This window comes from Diceros bicornis, chromosome 38, assembly GCF_020826845.1.
Source record: "Diceros bicornis minor isolate mBicDic1 chromosome 38, mDicBic1.mat.cur, whole genome shotgun sequence".
Lineage (NCBI taxonomy): Eukaryota > Metazoa > Chordata > Mammalia > Perissodactyla > Rhinocerotidae > Diceros > Diceros bicornis.
This window is the reverse complement of record NC_080777.1, coordinates 15126206-15149051: the sequence shown is the minus strand read 5'-3', so window position 1 is coordinate 15149051 and position 22846 is coordinate 15126206. Positions and strand designations below refer to the sequence as shown.

The following is a 22846-nucleotide window of genomic DNA, read 5'->3' as shown; positions in this document are numbered from 1 at the left end:
GCCACCACAGCACGGCTTGGTGTAGGTCCGCACCCAGGATCTGAACCGGCGAACCCTGGGCCGCCGAAGTGGAGTACGTGAACTTAACACTATGCCACCAAGGTGGCCCCTTGATTGACTTAAAGTGAAGCTTTTGTTTCTAATACAGATATTTGGGATATCTTAATGACTTCCAGATAATCTGTTCTAAGGTTTTATCAGTCTCAAAATACTTTTGGATGTCACACACCAAGTCCAAGCATATAATTGGCTTTATTTGTGGTTAGTATTTTTACTTGTATTTTAGACTTAGCCTTCTCTTTTTTCTTTTATTGCTTACTTATTTGGTTAAATTAATATGGACATATTGAGAGCAGACAATTACTAGAGATAAAACATTAAGTGCATTCAGTAAATTTAGCTAAAATATATTTGTCATAATATACAACAGCAGAAACTAATCCTATTCAGCTATTTTTGTTTTGAAAGCTTACAACAGAAGCACATTGCTATCTTTGCCATCAAAACAGAGTGAGGACTCTAGATAATTGTTTAAATCCATTTCCTTAGAATTATTTTTTCTTAAAGATGGTGCGGATGATGGCATTTTATTTTTATTTGAGAAATTATGTAATGTTTTTAGCAGTTTCCTCTGAAATTTTGGGCATTAAAGCTTTTAAAACAATCTCCATATAATTTTTTATTTCTCTGTCAAAATTATGATTTCTGTGAAAGTGTTGTGACGTGTCTATATCCTGTCTCCCTTGTAGTACTTCATAGTGCCTTAGCTAATGTGGTGATATTTATATTAAGATTATGAACTGAATATAATTGCATCTCTTTATGATGTCATACTAGTGAGTAGAATTGAATCATCTTAATTCCTCAACAGAGCTGACAGTTTTCATTGCTGTGGACTAGTGCTTCTCAAACTTTAGCAGGCAGGAGATTGCCTCAGGAATTTCTGATTGAGTCAGTCTCAGGTGGAGCATGAGAATGTGCATTTCTGGCAGTTCCCTAGTGAAACTGATGTTGCTGTTCCAGGGATCACACTCTGAGAACCACTGTCCTGGGCAAAGAGCCAGGGTCTTGAGTCCACCCTGCTTCCCAAGAGAGGCTTTCTCAATGTGGCTTCTTCTCTCTCCTAATTAAACCATCTGAAATGATGAAACGTGCTACCAATCAGCTGAAAAATAGTTAGAAAGAATACCAGTGCCTAATTTATACCAGATATTTGGCCAAATACTTTGGGAGAGGCACATCAGTAAGTAAACCTTAATCCTGCCCTTCAGGACCACAGCCCTTAGCAGGGGGAGTGCAGAAAGTGGTGCATGCATACAGCTATAATATATTGTGGAACGTAATAGACATGTGGAAGAGAAATAAAGGATTATGTGAGCAGGAACAGTTGGAGTTAATTATTGTAAAGGGGATGTGTGAAGCTTTTTAGAGGAAAGGGTATTGATTTTTGTTTTTTTGTTCTAGACTTACAAAGAAGAGAAGATAAAATTTATAAACACAGATGTTTCTTTTAGTACCGTATTTTGGAATGAATAAGACAATCTAACAGAACAGCAAAATATATAGCTCCCTTCTGAGTGGCATAGGTGGCCATCTTAATAATTTTTATTATGACAAATAAAGTATTACATGAATCTGCTGAACAAATATTGAACTCTGAATAATTTAATCATTCATATATAGGAGGGGATAATTCCCAAATTGTAATTATGAGTTTGGATATTTTTCATCTTATAAATACTGTTGGTGAAAATAATTTAATTTTTGAGCAGAGTGCTCTTTTTTTCCTCAAAAACATAGTTTATGGAAATATATTATTTTTCTCATTTTCTCAGGAGAACAAAAAAAACCAAAATTATGGTGTTATGAGCGAGAATAATAGTGGAAGAAGAATTCAGATTGCTGTAAAGGGAGTGCAAGGCAGAAAATATAAGTGAAGGTCGTGAGGTAGAAATAAATTGTTTGCTAGACAAAATCAAAAAACAAGTTAAGCATTCTAGACAAAATCAAAAAACAATTTAAAAAAAAAAATCAGGGCTGGCCCAGTGGTGTAGTGGTTAAGTTCTCACGCTCCGCTTCAGTGGCCCAGCGTTTGTGGATTCAGATCCTCGGTGTGGACCTACACCACTCATCAAGCCATGCTGTTGCAGCGTCCCACCTACAAAATAGAGGAAGATTGGCACAGATGTTAGCTCAGGGACAATCTTCCTTACCGAAAAAAAAAAAAAAAAAAGTCATTATGACAAGAGAAAGAATATATACAACACAAGAAAAAATGAAATATCACATCATAGGAAGTAATCATTACCTTTCATTTGGGCTGAGGACTGAGCAGGATTATGTAATTGTTTTTTGCAGGCACCTCTCTCAAGTTCCTATCATCATTCATGTACATAAACCTCCAAGCTTATTTGGAAACAAGAGAATAAATTCTTTAAAACAGTTTATATCCAACATAATGGTCCTACTGTCCAGGACTGTCTTTGTAAATAAATAAACATGGAGAAAACAGAGATAGTCATTATTTGTATACGCTTTGCTATCTAGTGGGTGAGACATATATTAAATAATCAAATATATCCATAAATATATGACTATAATATTTGTTAATTACTATAGAGGAAAAAACAAAATTATGGTGCTATGAGCCAGGATAATAGTGGGAGAAGAATTCAGATTGCTGTAAAGGAAGTTCAAGGCAGAAAATATAAATGAAGGTCCTGAGGTAGAAATAAATTGTTTGCTAGGAAATGAAATATAGCCATTGTGACTATAGCATAGTAATCACAGGAGAAAGTGGTGTGAGGTGTGGTGGAGAGAGAAGTAGGGCCAATCCTGAAAGGCCTTGTGGGTTTTTATTGTTTGTTAGTTGGGTTGCTCCAATTAGCATTTAAACATCTTTTCAGTTTCAGTCGCTTTTTATACATTAGTAGAATGAACATTGCATTCTTTGCTTAGTCAAAAAATGTTTTCGAGCCAGCCCTGATGGCATAGTGGTTAAAGTTCAGTGCACTCCTCTTCGGTGGTCCAGGTTCATTTCCTGGTCACGGAACCACACCACCCATCTGTCAGTTGCCATGCTGTGGCAGCGGCTCACATAGAAGAACTAGAAGGACTTACAACTAGGATATACAACCATGCACTGGGGTTTTGGGGAGGAAAAAAAAAGAGAGAAAGAAAGATTGGCAACAGATGTTAGCTCAGAGTGAATCTCCCCACCCCCGAAAAAGTTGAATATTTAAAAATAAAATGTTTTCAATTGGAAAACATATCTTACGGAAGGGAGGACATTTGTGGCTGCAAATGCAAAAGTTTGTATGTTGCATGGTCACATACAGCTGTCCAGTTATAATGTTATGATCTGATGATGAAAAAGACTAGTGATAGATCATTTAAATTATTCCAAAATGGAGCAGCTTTTTCCTTTTGTATACTTTGGGAAAATAATATAGATACTACAATATTCAAAGTTACCTTCTCAGAGAAAAAGTACTGTTGATGTCTAAAAAGAATATTGGATTTGGGCAAAATGTATGATAAGAGTATAGTATTGTGCTTAAAGGCATGAATTTTGGTATCACACTTTGATTCAAATTCTAGCTCTGCCTACTTTCTAGTTTGGGAGTTTGGACAGAGATTTAACCTCAGAATCTCGTTTCCTAATCTATAAAATGAAAGTGATAATATCTGCCTCATAGGACTGTGAAAGGATTAAATGAGGTAATGCATATTTGGTCTTAGCCAGGAACCTCTTGGAAATAAAACATAAGTCAAGGATTAAGTTGCTAATATTTTATTTGGATGGTTCAAGCCAAGGGCAGTGAAGATGAGGAAAAAGGGAGTGAAGTGTCATAGATGGAAACAGGCTCTGAGCCAACAATTTGGTACATGAATGTTATTGGGAGCATTTTGGGGAGTAACATCTCTAAAGGAGTGGAGGAGGGCAGAGGGGGAAGTTAAACTGCATCAAAGGTCTCAGCCAAGCTCAGGAAGCTTGGGATTTGGATAGGTCTGTAGGGTGGTCCCAAATTGAGACAGAGGCTCTGGGCCTATGTATTCTCTCAATCACCAGTCATGAGATGCAGGTGAAGGGGAGAAGGGGAGCTGATTTTCTCCAGTGGGATACAGCTATGAGCTGTTGGCTGCCAACATTCATGGCAGCAGGAGGATTGGGTGCTTTGGTCCTGTAGGGAGGAATGTGATATGATGAGCTTCTGCAGCCCTGACCACCACTTTACATAGAATCCCATAGTGACTCAACACAAGGCGGCAGGTATGCTTGCTATCATTAGCCACACAGGCTTGCAAGGAGATCTCTCAAAGCAGGACATGGAAGACAGAAAAAAGGAAATTTGTTTGCGTGGCTCTCTTCCATCTCCCATTTCCCTCTGATGAAGGTTTATCCCATGCCTCTTAGGAAGCCAGATTCTATGCTCTGCATTGTGGACTTGCACCCACAAAGTACACACTGATCAGGAGAGAGAAAGGAGGAGATCATTGAGGGAATTTGAGACAGTATAAAAGATTCGTGTCCACTTGAGTAGATAAAGCATGTAGCCTAGTACCTAGCATAGAGTAAACATTCAATAAATAGCTAATACTTACTTGGCACCTTACTGTGTGCCAGCCCTACTCAGAGTGCTTCACATAGATTAATTTATTTGATCCTCACAATAGCTTGATGAAGAAGATGCTAATACTACTAATTTACATTTTATAGATAAGGATATTGAGACTCAGAGATTAAACAGCTAGTAAGTAGCACAGCAGAGATTTTATAAACAAGTGGAATTTCAGAGTCTATGCTATAAACCGCTCTACTATATTTCCTCCAAGTGGCTATTATTATTTTTTTATTTCTATCATTATCAGAATATGTATTTTATTCTCATAAATATTATTAGCAAAATATCTTCAAATATGTAAGACTTTACAAAAGTTTCAGTAATTTTTAAAAATTTTTATTTTGTTTTTATTTTATACTTTTATTTTTAAACTAATATCACAAAATGATTTATACATATGAAAAGTGATTCAGGAAGTCCTGGGACTTACTCAGGTTTCTTTAACTGTATAGTAGAAAACAGAATCGTAGGGTAAAAGAAAATATGCATGATTCATTCGATGAAAAATATCTTCTGCATGGTATTTCTTATATCAGGACAACTGCAACATGGTCTGGAATTAGAGAATCTGCAAATCTGAGGATTCTAATTCCATTTCTGCCATTAACTGATTTGTTATTCAGAGTAGATCATTTTATCTCTTTATGTGTCTCCATATTTGTAAAATAGGGTAATTAGTAACACCTATCCCATATATAGCACCAGGATTGTTTTTTGAGGATAGAAATAAGACAATATATCTGAAGTGAAAAAACATTGAAAACAACCTGAGGTTATTTGGAAAAAAAATTTTAAGTGTTTTAAAAGTACTGCATTTAAAAAATCTCTGGATTAAAGGTAGATAATTTTTATAATTTTGTGGGGAATCCTAGTTAGAATGGTTTCCATCATCTAATCTTTAATGGGATCATAATTTTTTATTACATCCTTTACACTGAGCCATAGCTTCATCCCTACTGATGTAACAAAAACTTATACATCAAGAATAAATAATTTATTTAGCTCTTCCTACTTGGTCATTTAATAAAGAATGTTTGACATAAATATAACTGTGGTGTTCAATATATCTGTATACTCTCAAGATGGCAATAAATCAATTAGGAATGTGAGATTGATTTTGTTTTCAATAATTGTATTAATTTATTAAATTAATTACTTTTATGTTTTGAGATTACACCAGATTAATTTTTCTGGTGTTTTGTCAAGTTTCTTCGATTTAATTTGGGGCTTCCCAGTTCCTTATGGGTTTACTGTGTTTTCTTTATATACTGGAAACTGACATTCTTTTATATCTCTCAGTTTAAGCTTTCCTTGTCAAGCTCCACAAATACACAGTTTTTATTTTCCATTTCCATATTCTGAAGATGGACTGTTTTGACTACTTCAAATAGTTTACAGTTTTGATTTTGTATCCACGTCCTATGTACTGCTTTGTACTTTACCTATTCATGTATGGGCTCAATTATATAGAGACTTTCTTCTTTCTTATGTAAGATCTCTGTATTCGTTAAATCATTTATAGAGTATAAACTTCTTTCTAGATATATTTTTTATTTTATGGCTCAGAAAATTATTGTACTTATCTTTGGAGTGACATAAAATTGGATACATGGATATCTGAGTAATTATCCTTATAGTGGCAGTTCATTGTTTATTTTAAATTATCTTAAAGACTTATAAGAGGAATCATAGAGAAAATATATTTTTTTACATAATATAAAAAGTAAAAATTAAAATTAATAATGTATTCAGTTTTTTATGTAACGGATGATTGTTATTTTTTCCTGGTAAAAATTCTCATTTATTCATATGTAACTGCCTTGAAATTTGTACCTTAAGGACCAAGAAAGGTCACCAATCCCTCTAACTCCTGGTTCTTTGTCAAAAATGGACACAGTTAATGAGGTTTGTTTGGTACAGAACAAATTCGCAGACACAGATAGAGATCCTTTCAGTGGAAACAAATTTGTTTGGATTTACCAGGTTACTTAGCGATTAATAACAGCCTCGCGACGCAGGTCAGAAAGGTCGTTGTGCCAGCTTGCCCACACAATCTAAATGTGCAGCTAGCCCCACTCTGTGGGTGCAGAAGCCCCCCAAATACTATGCATAAAGTAAAACAGGCTATTTTCTGACTCCTTTTTTCATATTAATAAGCAATTTTCAAGAGAAGGGTGGCAAAATGAGGGCCATGCCACTCCAAGTAATTCATTTATTTTGCAATTTAATCTTATGTTGAAAAAAATTGCTCTGCTGCAGTAGCATAGCATGGTGATTTTTAAACGTCAGAGTGTTTTATAAGTAACCTTGTATGAAGTATTGTATTAGTAGCTTTTAACAGAAAATCGCAGCAAAAATATTTCTAGGCATTGAAGTAGAAATGAGAATCTTTTTTTATTTTTGGAATTTTCCCCTACTTTCCCCTGATATCTTTGAGGTAAATATTCAGATGATTTACTTAAAATTTTACTTGTAGAACCAGACACTAAATTACTTATCTATTTTTTTAAAAGAATAAAGTACAATTTCAATACATTATTTTAACATGAATAGTTAAATTTTTTCTGTGAAAATAAAGGATTTATTTTTCCATATTTGATAATATATTATTCTACTTAGCAGGTATTTTTCACATAGTACATTTTAAAAGCTTATTTTTTGTTTAAATTTCTCGGATAGACACATAAGAATGTTGGAAAAGTTTCATTATTTTAATGGAATTTATTATACTTAGAAAGCTGTGAACTTATTCACCTAATTTAGCTTTTATTCTATTTATCTATATAATTGGACAAAATGTCAACCTTTCAAGTACAGGGTAATATATGTAATCATGTTGATATTATTTGAACTGACTGAAGTAAACTTACAATAAATTAAGTATATTTATAAAATCATGTTGCACTTTAAATTAGCCCATTAGTTAGTCTACAAAATAAATGATTAGAGACGTGTAAATACAAAATCAAAATTTAAAGGAAATCAGTAGCTTGGATGTTTTCTTGGGATATTTAAGTATGTACAAAATAGTTAATCTTCAACCAAAGAAAATAGCAATATAGTAATTCACTTACTTTGCTTTTGATATATTTCCTCAGCTATTGAATTAATTATAATATGTAGATATTTGATTTTAAAAATTTAACCACTGAAAAATCACGTGCTTTTTAAAGATTGAAAGGATTTGCCTAGAATGTGCAGGTAAGACAGATGACACCACTGATTTTGATGGATGTGGATCAAAACTTACTTGATTATCATCAGTGAAAGAATTAAAATGTAAGCAGGTTTTTAGTGTCGTAAATAACCACAGGTTGTTTTGATGCAGGGAGGCGCTGGACGAGTTTGCAGACATGCAAGAAAGAGAAGAGAAGAAGGCGACCCTCGAAAGGGAAGAGAAGAAAAGAGATTACCAAGCCCGAAAGATGCATTACCTCCTCAGCACAAAGCAGGTTGGTCTACCTGTCCCTGACAGCTCTTGTAAGCCACTTGGGCCCCCAGCCTGACAGAGATAAACTAGCAGGCTGAATGAGACATGACTTGTTGAAAAGATATCACCAAGACACGACTTCGAGTTCAATTTCGTGCTTGTGTGTAGGTGCGCGCAGGCACCCTGACTTGTCTGTGACAGTGGCTTCATAGAGGCAGCCACTGCGACGCTGGCAGAAAGGTCGCAGTCAGCGGTGTGATCTGCCACTGTGATAACACAACACGAAGGGCATAACCTCGCTTTCAAAACCCATTCTGAGTGGCTTGTTTTTGTATTGCAAATTGATCAAGAACTAAGAAGTTATTAAACTGAGCTCGCTTTCCTGTTTTCTCCTTTTACTGAGCTAATGTCGAGATTAAAACCATTCCTGTAAAAAAAAAAAAACCATTCCTGCACCCTTTCTAAATTTTGAGGCAAATTTTCAGGTAAAGTTTTTAACAAAACTGCTTCAGCAATTATATCTTCCTATAGAGACACAAATGTGGAATTTGAAAGACTTAGAAATTTATCTTCTCATATAGTAAAATTTCAGTGCCTCAGGTCTTGTCATGATTGCTAAGAAAAAATACACTGCATGTAGAATATTCTGCTCAGAAAGAAATATGGTAAAAAAAAAAACAAAAAGCATGGATTTGGGGGTTGGCATGTGTTTTGTTACTTGGGCTTTAGACAAGAAACTAGCAATTTCTGGGTCTTTATTCTTCCTCATAGATTTTCAAGTCTAGTCTCATAGTTCTAGCCAGTCACATATTCAGATGTCTCAGACGCGAGCAAGCCAAGATCCAGCAGTGGACGGTGAGATTCGAGACTGAATGTCATCCAAATTCAGAAACATATTAAGTACTGGACTGGCCATGTGCATTTGACACAGAGACACTTGCACCACTAGCCTCTATTTGGTTGTCTCAAAAACAATACTTTTCCATAATGAGGACTATCTAAATATTTACTTGGATTTGTATAGCTGAGTTATCTTCCTGTAACAGGCAAGGAAACTGAAACTTGGAGATAATTATGTGACTGATTGATACACACAAAACCAGTAGTAATAGATCTTGTAGTCAAACCAAGGTCTTTCGACTCTAAATACTTAGGCAATAATTTACAGACAATTTTAAAAATAAAAAGTCAAAGTTTTTCACTTTTTATTATAAAATCCATAACAATGTAAAAATTTTAGCGGTATGATTTGTGGGCTACATTTTTTTTTTTTTAAGTAGGAGTTGGTTAGAAACTTTTTTCAGAATGCTTCTCATTCTAACCAGGCTTTTTTTTGAGGAAGATTGGCCCTGAGCTAACATCTGTTGCCACTCTTCCTCCTTTTTTCCTTTTTTCTCCCCAAAGTCCCAGTAGATAGTTGGATGTCATAGTTGTACATCCTTCTAGTTGCTCTGTGTGGGACGCCCCCTCAGCATGGCTTGATGAGCGTCCCCGCCCGGGATCCGAACTTGCGAACCCGGAGCCGCTGAGGCAGAGTGCGTGAACTTAACCGCTGTGCCACTGGCTGGCCCCATACATTTTTTTTAGTATAGGATTACAAATCAAGAATTCTGTTTAGCAATTTTTTTTTAACTTTAGTTATTAGTAATTTCAATTTTGATGAATCTAAGGTGACTATAAATATGCTTTTTGATTCTTTAAGCCTGATAATTCTTGGGTACAGCTGTTTATTCTGATAACTCTGAACCCTCTTCATACTTTGAATCTTTCTTAATCTAAGGTCTAATTGTGCTGTTTGTACTTAAGATGGATAGTGTAATACAGAAAGCAATTTTTAAAATGGTGAAATCAAATTTAACTGAAACATTTGTTAAATCTGTTTTATCCAAAGTTATTTAGGGGCCGGCCCCATGGCGTAGTGGTTAAGTGCGCGCGCTCCCCTGCTGGCGACCAGGGTTTGGATCCGGGCCTTCACCATGGCACGGCTTGTCTGGCCATGCTGTGGCGGCGGCCCATATAAAGTGGAGGAAGATGGGCAAGGATGTTAGCCCAGGGCCAGTCTTCCTCAGCAAAAAGGGGAGGATTGGCATGGATGTTAGCTCAGGGCTAATCTTCCTCACACACACACAAAAAAAAACAACAAAAAAAACCAAAGTTATTTAGATATCTAGTACATAGTGGAATTATTTAGACAGTCCATAAAGACATAGTTGTTTTACTAATTAAAATAATATAATGGCAAATATCCGGAGTTTTTACTATGTGCCAGAGAGTATGGTAGATACTTTGTATGTATTATTTCTTTATTTTGATTTCATTTCAGTTTTAAAATTAAGCACCTGGTTTAAGAAATTATTTCACAAACTTGACCACGTGACTTGACTCATGGACCTTCACGAATTTTCAAATAATCTTTCCATTGTGTTTTAGGTGTGTTTGTGTTAACAAATACAAGCTGTCAATGCTCTAGCCCACTTTTCTTCTTGGTTATACCATTCTGGCTGCTGGTAATATCCACATGTACAAACTTTAGTTTAATGATCCCTTGTCTCCAGAAATCCCTGGCATCCAATAAAATGATTATTTTTTGAGGTGCTAGAGTACAGTACAAAGAGTATGGGCATCATCGTCAGACACAGCTAAGTCGACATCCAAGGTCCCCCACTTAGGGTGACACATTAGGAGGTTACCTGGAATCGCCTGAGACTGTTTCACTCTGCACCTTAAAAAAACGTTATGAGGATTAAATGTAATATGTTTAAGATACTGCCCGGCCCTTAGAGAGCATTGAGTAATTGATAACAATCAAATTATTAGAATTTAATCTGTCAAGGATAAACTAAGATTCTACACTTGCATTTTCTTCTATTTGTCTTAGCTGTTGGAAGCATTCATTTTCTCATTTCCTTTCTTTGCTTTCTTTTAGTTATTAATGGAAATTAGTCAGAAATCTTTATAATGGTGTCCCCCTCCCCACCATTTTACACCTGGCTTCACAGACCTGAGGGCAATAGAGGGGAAACGATGTTCTCAGATCACCTCCCTTGGAGAGGAATATGATAAAAATATCAGGGATTTCCATTTGGACCTGGCAAGTTGGTGTATTTTGTCATAGTGGTCTTAATATTTGATCACAAGTGCCTAGAGATAAAAGGACAGCCTTTTGAACCTATGGAGACACTTTCGTTCCCAAGGCAAACTTTCTCGTTTTTTGTGGTAATAAAATAGAGCAATAATATCATCCTAGTGTCATCTGTTAACTGTGGTGAGGTGATTGGTTGTACTGACAGGGTGGTACTAGAAATTTCCAATATCTTATTCCTTATATCCACCAGATTTGTTTTACTTAGCTTTAAATCAGTATTTTTGGTCATGATATAAAAAAGGTTAAATATTAAAATAATGTTATGTCACAATTGTAAACCATCTTCACCTAAACAAAAATATATAATACTTTATCTTTACCTAAGCAAAGATGTGCAACACTAAGATTTAATAAATAGAGTGAGGGGCCAGCCCGGTGGCGTAGTGGTTAAGATGGCACACTCCGCTTTGGTGGCTTGGGGTTCGCAGGTTTGAATCCCAGGCGTGGACATACGCACCACTTGTCAGTCCGTGCTGTGGCAGCAACCCACATACAAAATAGAGGAAGACGGGCACAGATGTCAGCTCAGGAGCAATCTTCCTCACCAAAAAAATAAATAAATGAAAAATTAAAAAAAATAGAGTGAACATAAATCTTAACTTTAAAATTCATAGTTAATTTCTCCAAATGACATATTTTCGAGTACCTATAGCCTATCGATACTGTACCAAGACCAGTACATAAAAATGTGTACTATATGATCCTTAACCACAAGGAGCATTCAGTCTCATTTCAGACTAATGCCAAACAAAGGTTTTTATTAGAAGGAAATTGACAACTTCCCATTACAGCTTATGTAGGTGGTCTCACCAAAATTAACAACCATTTATATTTATGATTTTGCTGATTCCATTTGCTATTTTATTTTAATAAAAACCTTTAAATACTTTCCCTAACCTAAGGAAGACTCAGAGAATGAAAGATACATATTTCAGTTTGAGTATTATTACTGATTTTCTCAGCATGGCTTGGCTATTGGGGAGAAATTAAGCTGCAAATTTAAAAATATTTCTGAGTCAGATGTTTACAGATTAATTTCATTGCTCGTTTTAAGAGTTTTGATTTCAAATTATATTAAATACACATTTAAGTACAAAATAAAAACCAAATGTGAATTGAGTATTTATTTTGAAGGGCTTATGTCAGTTTTAACTCTCAATTTGTGCAGATATTTTAAAATTTACTGAATAAATATTCAAGTATGAATGATTTTTATAAGAAGTATATCAGGATAGGAAAAGTTTTGTTGACCTGCTTAAAGGGAGTAATTCTACTAGCACTTTTAGCAAGGAGAGAAACACTGTTTTATTGGTGATTTCCTTAATTTAGGAATGAGATTAATATAGTTTGTAGAATACTAGTTTTCATAGTTCTAATATAGTTTAACTTAAATGAGTAGAAATAAAACATAAATTCCGGGGCGGCCCCGTGGCTTAGTGGTTAAGTGTGCACGCTCCGCTACTGGCGGCCGGGGTTTGGATCCCGGGCGCTCACCGATGCACCGCTTCTCTGGCCACGCTGAGGCCGCGTCCCACCTACAGCAACTAGAAGGATGTGCAACTATGACATACAACTATCTACTGGGGCTTTGAGGAAAAAAAAAGGAGGAGGATTGGCAATAGATGTTAGCTCAGAGCCGGTCTTCCTCAGCAAAAAGAGGAGGATTAGCATGGATGTTAGCTCAGGGCTGATCTTCCTCAAAAAAAAAAAAAAAACACATTAATTCAGACAAATAATGCTTCAGCAAAGGTGAAAAATTTCGTAACTCTAAATTGTGTCTGTGAATTCATATATAGATAATAAATGAGGTCATATGTTGTTTAATATATTAATAATTTTACCACAATTATGCTAATATACTGACACACACATGCTGGTAGCATGGTTTTAAAGTCAATTTTAAGCCTATTTTTAGTACAAATCTAATGTATATCTTAAAATAGTTCTAAAATCTATTACTAATTTTTACTGATATTAATTATCTCATCTTTATGCAAGCAAATATGTCAGCACTAATAGGAATTACACAAATAAATAACTAATATTGCAATGAGTGAATTAATAGACCCCTCAGGGTTTTATTAATTAAAAAGTTCAAGTCATATTAAAGCACCTTTTGTATATGTTTGTTTCCATCAGAAAGCTGAACATGGAAACTTATTTGCATAAATAATCAATCACCATTTACTAATAGTAATAAGGTTAATTTGTTGCTACAGACATAATAGGATTAGTCAATTATATTTCCCAGAAAATACTATTTGTTATGCACCCCATCACCTGTAAAACAGGATTGGGTTTAGTGCCCTTATTAAATGCACACATCAAAAAATCTTTGTCTCTGTAAAACTTTTATGAAAAGAAAGCTAATTTTAGTTGATTTGAATAAGTAAAATGCAAACATTGCCTCCATTTGTAAATTTAATTTATCTTTCTGCAAAGATTGATTATTTAATAAAGTTATTTATTTTGATTCAGTAACCAGTCAAACTAAATCTAACACATATAGGACATATTTCCTTTGAAGAAAATCTCATTTGCAGATTTGTTTTATTCCAAATAAACTGACTTTCATTCCCTTGTCCTTGTTCTTGGGTAATAAATTATGTTGTCTGCTCCACCTACTGGTAAATTTATGCAAAGGCCTATTGTTGGATTCATTGAAAGATACTGCTGAGAAAATGTAGCCAGAATTTTTAAGGATCCTCCTGGAGATCAGCAGAGTTACGGATATAAATGTAAAACTCAAGATCCAAATCATAAAAAGTTAATGTTCAGAAATATAGCTTATTAACAGTTTCCTGATTAGTGAAAATATTACCCTGTTTTTTGTTTTAATATACTAATAAAAAATATAAATACAAAATATAATCCTGACTAGAATTTTATAACTGTTATATTTTATTTTAGTAATAGCTTTTCATAGTTTATGCATATTCAAGTTAAAATGAAAAAATTTTTTATGAATTTAATAAAAATTTGTACATATATTTTATGGAAATATTATTGATGTCATCATTTATATAACAGGTTTTCAATGTTTTTCCTTTCATAAGTAGTGAAAATTTTCATATGGACACTGAGATAATGATTTTCAGTTATTTATGATTCTATAAAAAAACCCATATTCTGATTAATATTAATAAAACTTTAATTTCTTTACTTTTTGAGAGAAACAAGTGATTTCAGCTACTTTTTGTTTCAAAATCATATCAAATCACATTTGTATAAAGAAGGAAAATATGTTAATTTTAAAAAGTAAACTTGATATGCCAAAAATTAATTGATATTCTGTTGATATGGACAATATATTTATAAGACAAATCTCATAAAATGAAAAAGTATATAAATTAAGAAACATAGTACATCCTCCAAATCGTTTCTTTCAACTCTGTCTTCCCAGTATCAAAAGTGGGGAGATTCTACGCCTTACATGTATCAAGTACTCAATATATGATTGCTCACTTTTAATTTGAGGAGATGAAGTAACAGAATAATGGCAGTCTTTCAGTGTGCACCTGCCTCTGTGTGTGTGTGTGTGTGTGTGTGTGTGTGTGTGATATGTGTCTTTGTATATATGGCATATTTGGAAAGTATCTTTGGAAAGCCTCCTCATAAGGCGCTTTTCTTAGGCAATAGTACACCCCAGCAATGGTTGGGAAACTCAAGTGTGATGTTAAATTGTACCCCTGTAATGACTGTCTGGGGTACACTTTCAGACCTCTTGATCCTTATCTCAAAACCATTTCTTTGACTAAAAAAATTAGTTTTGTTCCTTCCTAGTTTCTAGGTTGGAACTTTTCTCTCTCTCTCTCTTTTTTTATATTTCCATGATATACATGCAAAAGGATGTATGCCTTGATACTGATGCTGTTAATAGTACCTTTATATCCTCTATACTGAATATTACATTTATGATCTTGATGGTTTGGACATTCACATGGTTCCTTGCTTCAGCTTTCAGGCTTTTTTTTCTTTATGTGCTTTTTTCTTTATTTGTCCAAATAAATCTTTATTTTGATCAATGGTTCTAAACTATTCCTAGTCATCCAAATTTTTAAAATCTTTGGCTCTTTTTCATTTTCTGTATAAAATCACCAACTTCTTTCAATTCATCCTTCCTGGTGTCTTTCAAATCAATCCCATCATATCCATTGCCTGAACCCTGAGCAATGGTAATAATCTCTAAAATGATTTTCCTTTTGTTCACTCTTTTGGCCTTTGAGCCAGTATACTTATCACCATCAGATAAATTTTTTTAAAATAGCATTTCTTATTTCATCTCTTTGCAGTTTATAAACCTCCAAAGATTCCCTGTTGTCTATAGGATAAAATGCAAACTTTTCAGCATAAACGTTCAAAGCTCTCCATAATCTGACTCCATCTTTCCTATTCAGTTTTATCTTCCTTTGCTCTTCAATATGAACATCCTGATGCCATCCTACTTTATATCATAGAAAAATTCATCTTGAAGGTGTTTTTACATGCATGAGGTAGGTGACTTCTTGTGGCTTGTCATATTCTGGAAATCCAGAAGCTTCCCTATTGCCCCCCCACAAAAAGGGGCAACATCTCACATACTTTCTACTAATACTTTGATTTTGCCATTATTTTACCATTAAGGATGCATTGCTTTTCTCCTATTAAATTGAAATACTTTTCGAAATGAGACAGCTGTTAAGCTGTTCTTATCGTATAGCTTGGTGAAAGTTAATAGCTGTGACTAGGAGGGAAGAAAGTATGTCCAGAGCCTCGAGGCAATGCCTGGAAGATGAAGACTCAAATAGGCGTAAGGTTGGTAGGAGGGGATCCAGGGATGCTAAGGGACATCATGACTCCATGGGATATCTGGGGAAGAAAGTAGGTATTTAAGGCACTGCAAAGAAAACCAGGAGAACATGCAAGAGAAACTTGTTAATTTTGTCAGTTTGCTTAGGATCACTGCTATTTAATATCACAAATTGACTAATTACTCTAGATACCTCTAATTTCTTTCCTACATCACACAGCATTTTCAACAACGAATTCATAATTCTTTCATTATCTACCCCCTGGTTATGGCAAACTTCTGTATAGGAGTTGAGGATGTCTGGCAGTAAAACTGAGAATTATGGAAATACAGAGTGGGAGGTAGATTCATAAGTTGTACATGAAAGGTGTTATATTTGTTTTTGCTAACTTCCCCGTAGTTTGCATGAATGTTTTCATGGAGAAAAATTTGACAGTAGGAACTCACACTGACAGAGGACCCTTCATTGGAATGTACTAGAGCCGCCTGGGATCTTTAGAGATGACCTTTCCAGCCCTTTCTGTTGCAGATTAAAGGAACTAGGTCTGGAAGATGAAACCACTTGCTCAAGGTTACATAACTAGTTTAGGTAAACTCTGTGATGTTGGGGCATCCTCAGTACAACACAGCCTCGGTGAAAATCTATTAGTGATCTACATCTGTGGTCTACATCTGATTCACCTAAATGTGAAAGTCTACTTGGAAGGAACTTTATCCTAGGTTTATGACTATCCAGTTATCCTTCTTTTTATTTTGGTGAGGAAGATTCGCCCTGAGCTAACATCCACTGCCAATCTTCCTCTTTTTGTATGTGAGCCACCGCCACAGCATGGCCACTGACAGATGAGTGGTGTAGGTCTGTGCCTGGCAACCAAACTCAGGCTGCTGAAGCGGAGCACACCAAACTTAACCGCTAGGCTACCAGGGCTGGCCCCAGTTATCTTTCTTGAAAACACCAGCATTCTGATTATTTACTGCTCCTTGAGTTACCCTCAATTCATCGGACTCTCTTTTTACCCTTTCTTTGAAATGGTTTAGTATTTACAAGAAACATTGATTCTGTGTGAGTTCACGTACAAACACAGAGAAGAGCAAGGAACTGAATATAAAAGAGTGAAACAAGCTAGAACATAATGTAGATTTCTATGGTGCCTTCCTGTGAATGGCTCAAAACACTTTTATTATATTTGTCCCCACAATATTCTATGAAGTAGCAATTATCTTTCTGATGACTAAAAGAAATTGTTTGGCACTCATTTTTCCTCTGGACATGTGGCAGATTTATCGTTTCAAGAAGATTGTGTAGTGAATAAAGATCTGACCTACGATCATTGGATCTGTAGTTTAAGAGGCAGGTCTTCGAGTTTGGTTATTTGTCCTTAGTCCCAAGTGGACAGTCCACATCACACAGTCGTCACATAATCTGTTACTATTGGCAGTCTCCATTCGGGAGAGGCCAAGGACTGAACTAGCATGGAGAATGAATTAGCTGTTAACTTTTACGTTGTATCTCTTCCCTCTTTCGCATTATAGTTTTCATTATCCTGTAATATATGAAATGGATAAAATTACCAGCCATTGTCAGTATCCTTTGAAGAGACAGAGTGAAGTGGTTAAAAAAAATGTCTTGTTGTGTCCCAAAATGAATCCTTTTTCTACTCTTCTTTCTTTGCCATCATTAAACCACCATGTGTCTAAGAAATAAAGGGAAAAATGCTGATAGAAGCGAAAATAAAATCAAAATTAATTAAAAGAGAAACCATTTAGTAGAAAAGTGCCTTAGCTCCTTTTGTTTTATATACATTTTCCTTTTCAATATGCTCTCTCTCTCTCTTTATATAGATATAGCTATAGATATAGATATAGCTATAGATATAGATATAGACATAGACATAGACTAGGTATAGATATAGATATAGATATAGATTTTTTTGGTGAGGAAGATTATCCCTGAGCTAGCATCCGTTGCCAGTCCTCCTCTGTGCCCATCTTCCTCTGTTTTGTATATGGGATGCTGCCACAGCATGGCTTGATGAGCGGTGTGTAGGTCCACGCCCAGGGCCTGAACCTGTGAACCCCAGGCCCCTGAAGCAGAGTGCGCAAACTTAACCACTATGCCACTGGGCCAGCACCCTCATTATGCTATATTATAAAAGTTATTTTAAAATATGTTCTTTAGCAAAACACACTATAAACCTCTCGTGTGCATGTGACCCGGGCAGATTCGTGTGTTAGGGGCTTGAAGCTTATACAATTTTGGAATCCACATTTAAGAAGAAAGTAACAAAGTTACAAATACAAGAAGATGAATAATTTTTATAATGAGCAAAAAACCATTTCAAACACATTTCATATTTTCACAGTCTGATAATACCACAACAACTCAAAATCTAAAAATGTAACAGTAATTTTATTAACTGCCTGACAGCTCTGTAATATTTGTTCTCCATATTTTGGCTTCATACTCTTTGATTGCTTCTTTATTTGACAATAATTTTGTTATATTTTCTAAAGTGAGAAGAGGAAGTTTATTTACTCTTTTCTCTAGGAATACTGATCTCAATTTTTCATTATTATAAAAAAGCCAAATGATATCTTTCCATTTGCATGTGCTGCATTATCCAATATCTTTGTAAAAGGAGAGATCTTCCATTTTGTATAGGAAATGATGAGAATAAAATTCTCCATTTATAATTTACACATGTGAATTTTAGAATAATTTTCCACAGTCTAGCTGTACACATTAAAACGCCACTTCTCTGTCACCCACATCCTTCTGGGGCCAGGTACTTTACGATGTTCATATTGCAATGCAGCCTCTGGCCCTGCATCTTTATTTGAGTCTGCCCAGTGGGTGCAGGAGTATTTCTGGGTGTTATTCCTACATTGGAATTGCTAACAAATTTTAAGTATAGTTGGAAGTAACAGAAAAAAACACATAAGTATACCCAACTAAACCTAAATTAAATATATAGCCTCAGCTTCTTCCTGGCTTGATCCCCAACATGCCCACGGCTACTCTCGTGCCACCCAACCCAAGCATGAGAGAGGAGAAGTCAGAAGATAAAGAAACAGTGGAATTAACTGATGACTTACTTTTGCAAATTTTACAAAAAACAACCATGTGAGCACATTGCCAGAGACCCTCCCTGTGTCTTAAAAAAGGTCTATGAAAATGAGGGGCCCCGAAGCTTAAGCTTCATTAATTTCATTGTCATTTCACCTCTGGGTTGACTACATCTTTGTGCTGTGTGCAAACCCTGCTACTCTTGTGAAACTTGCTCAAATAGGTTTTAACTTCTATTTTAATGTGCTATAAATAATTATCTGCACATCAGATATCAAATCCAGCATTCAGACATTTAAATAAACCTTATTATTTTAGTTCTATCTTTAAACTTGAAGCACCTGATTTTCTTTAGTTCTTATTTATTTATTTATTTATTTATTTTTGGACGTCAAACTCAGACTGAGTAAAATTTTAATGTATTAGGCTATGGGGTAGAGAGAGTTCTTATTAGGTATTAAAAAATAACCTATACACACACACACACACATATGTACATACCTACGTGTGTGTGTGTGTATATAGGTTTATGTAGGTATGTACACACACAAATACAGACTTGTATAAAATTTCAAATACAGTTCTTTTTTTGTGAGGAAGATCAGCCCTGAGCTAACATCCATTCCAATCCTCCTCCTTTTTTTTCCCCCTTTTCTCCCCCAAAGCCCCAGTAGATAGTTGTATGTCATAGTTGCACATCCCTCTAGTTGCTGTATGTGGGACGCCGCCTCAGCATGGCCGGACAAGCAGTGCGTGATGCCTGCCCAGGTCCGAACCCGGGCCGCCAGTAGCAGAGCGCGCGCACTTAACCACTAAGCCACGGGGCCAGCCCCAACAAATACAGTTTTAATAGCAAATTCAAAAGTCAGAAAAGAATTAGGGCACAATGTGTAACAAAAGTAGTTCCCATTTCCTACCTTAATGTAAAATGTTTCCCCACTTACCTTTGTACACCAGCACACCATGTTTTAAATGGCATTGTATACCAACATTTTACACAAGGTAATTGGCAGTTAACTAGCATAACTAGCATAGAAACCATAATTTCTATTGGTTTTGTATAAAATTAATGTTATTGGTAAGTTAATTACAATCAATTCATCAGTTTCTTCATTGATTAGAGAAGACTGAGTTTTTGGTGGTTCCCTCTGATATCAGTAATTTTATATATTATATAATGAAACCCAAAACTTAGAAATACAAGGAAGTTATGCCATTGCTCTGACTAGATCTGATGAAATAATGGGGGCTGTAATAGTTTTGTAAGTTTAAAGGTTTATTCCTATTATTATTATTATGACTACTTTACTATTTTCAGGACACCTCAGAAATATTTTGGATTGAGACCAGTTATAAGTTAGATGCTATTATAACTGACAAATAATGAAGAGGTGGAGTTTGTCAGGTCATGATTCATCCTAGCTCTTTTGCAAGACTAGAAGAATAACTTTATATAGATAAGCCCCGCTCTCCCTGTATCCTTAATATTTAATTCACTCTTCTGGACTGGAAAACTTTAGAAATCTTTCAACTGAGAATCTGGTGGCCAAATTTTAAAATCTCAGGCTTTGGTTTAATTCATCTTCTTTTTTACCTTCTCTTTCCTCCTCTAGTCTTCCTCTCTACCCTCTTCCCCAGCCCTTCATCCTATAATCAAGCACACTGTAGCCTTCATATTAAAACTAGGGAAATAGAGGAGAGATTATACTTCCAAATGTTTTCCTCCATTGAACTCCTAACTAAGTCAATGGTTAAGATACTCAAACATTGACTAATGTAGCTGATTTGGTCATTAAGGTCACTGTTAAGAACATTCTTAACTTTTGAGTTTAGATTAAGGTATGGTCCAACACAAGAAATCATCTATGAATTCAAGATTTTATGCAATATAAAATAGGTAAATATTTTAAAAGACATCAATAGTTTGCTCATTATTTTATGTATTTATTGCAATTACAAAAGAAACACAACCAAATAGGAATTACAATTGTTTATTTTAAAAATATATAAAATTGGTTTCATTTTGGTATGATGAACATGATTTTAAGTGTTTTAGTATAAAGTGGCAGGTTTTCTGGTAAACTAATAGTCTTGTCAATTGATGTTTTTTTTGGTACTGTATCTTTTGACAGTTGAAAGTTGTTCACTCGGAAAAGAGTTCTGTTATCCACACAGAATCACATCAGACAGCAAAACAAAAGATGAGAAAATGGAAGGAAAGTGTGGAGAAGAGAGGAAAAAGAAAGAATTTGTCTGTAAATCTTAGTCTGTGAATATCTCTTGGGTCTAAAATACATAAGCTGCATGCCTCAACAGCTATTATTATACTGAAAGAAAAGTCTTACCAAAAGGATATAATCTTTCTTAGTTTAGAGAAAAGTTACATTTTGAAGATGCTTATATAACATAAAGCATTCCTGCTTAGTTTATTAGTCTCATTAATGAGTTGAATTTCAAATTTTTTTCTCTTAAATTTATTTGGCTTTATTTTCCATTTACTTTTAAATTAAAACATGTGTATATACATATGCATATAATTTTTGTTCTAATATCCCATTGAAATAAACTGTGAATCATTAACATAAAATAATTTTGTTGTACTCAGACTCATTATTGTTATTTATGCTCTATATGTGTAAGTTAATTTATGAGCATCTGTGTTACTCTTGAACTCACATCATTAAAAGGATTCAATTTATTTTACCTGTATTATTTATATATCCATACCAAAATCAACTTCTCTGTCGACTATTATCTGAATGATAAAATTGTTGAGCTTTCCCTGACCTTCCAAGGCAGAGATTTTCCTTTTTTTCTCCTTCTGTTTCTTAGTATAACATTTACCGTTGGTGTTATGGTTACATCTGCTTCCCTCTAATGTAGGTGAATTCATAAAGGAGAGCAATCGTGTCATTTTAATATCCCCAATTTCTAATACCAAAGTAGGCTCACAAGGAATATCGATTGACTAATAAATGAATGGTTTATATTCATGTCATAATTCTGATTTATAATACTTTTACATTCCAAACAAGAAAGGCAGCTTTTATTTCAATCCCAATTATTTCACTAAAACAATTATTTTGACAGCTGTAATAATTTTTAGTAACTGATGCCTATATTTGCTAAAATATATTTTATGTGGTTTTTTAAAGGGCAGATCTTATATACAAAGAAAAGGCAAAGGGGAAGTTAACAATTTTAAAAACTCCTTATGTCCCAAATTAAACCAGCTTCCGCAGCTAGATAGGGTGGAGCTGAAATTCAAACTGAGGTCTGGCTGTCTTCAAAAGCATGCTTTCTCTTTATGGTATGGTTTGAAGGGGGCTGAGGAAGGTCCTATCTCAAGAATATCTTCCTGGATGGTGGCTGAAATTGTATCTTTAAAGTTCTATTGATTTGAAAGTATCTACTAGACCACATATTCAACATTATTAGCCTTTAATGCCTGTGTGAATTAGCTTATCAGTTCCTTTAAACATCAGGAGGTGGGAGGGAGGCAGAAGTCTGAGATGCAGAGCCCTCTCAGAGGAAGGCAAGTAAGCCTTCATGGGCCCTTCTAGATAGTTCTTAACAATGTTTTGTTAGGAAAAGAGCCACGAAGAGAGGAGGAAGTTTGAGCACTCGTCATCTATTAAGTATTTTCCTCTTTGAGGCATCAGCTGAAATTCTGAAACAACAGAAATCCTATTCAACACCAAGTTAACTCATTGTTTTGTCATTTTATGAGATGAAGAGATATGTATAAGAATGCAAATGTCTTTGACATCTCACTCTTCATCTAACTAGA

At 34.9% G+C, this 22846-nt stretch overlaps 1 protein-coding gene across 1 annotated transcript in view; it reads left to right on the top strand.

The window, feature by feature from the left end:
- SPATA17 (spermatogenesis associated 17) overlaps positions 1-22846 on the top strand; it is a 202334-nt gene that overhangs the window by 79236 nt on the left and 100252 nt on the right. The window contains exon 7 of the mRNA XM_058533896.1: positions 7954-8077. Coding sequence (XP_058389879.1) covers positions 7954-8077 — 124 coding nt within the window. The remainder of the gene's footprint in view (positions 1-7953; positions 8078-22846) is intronic.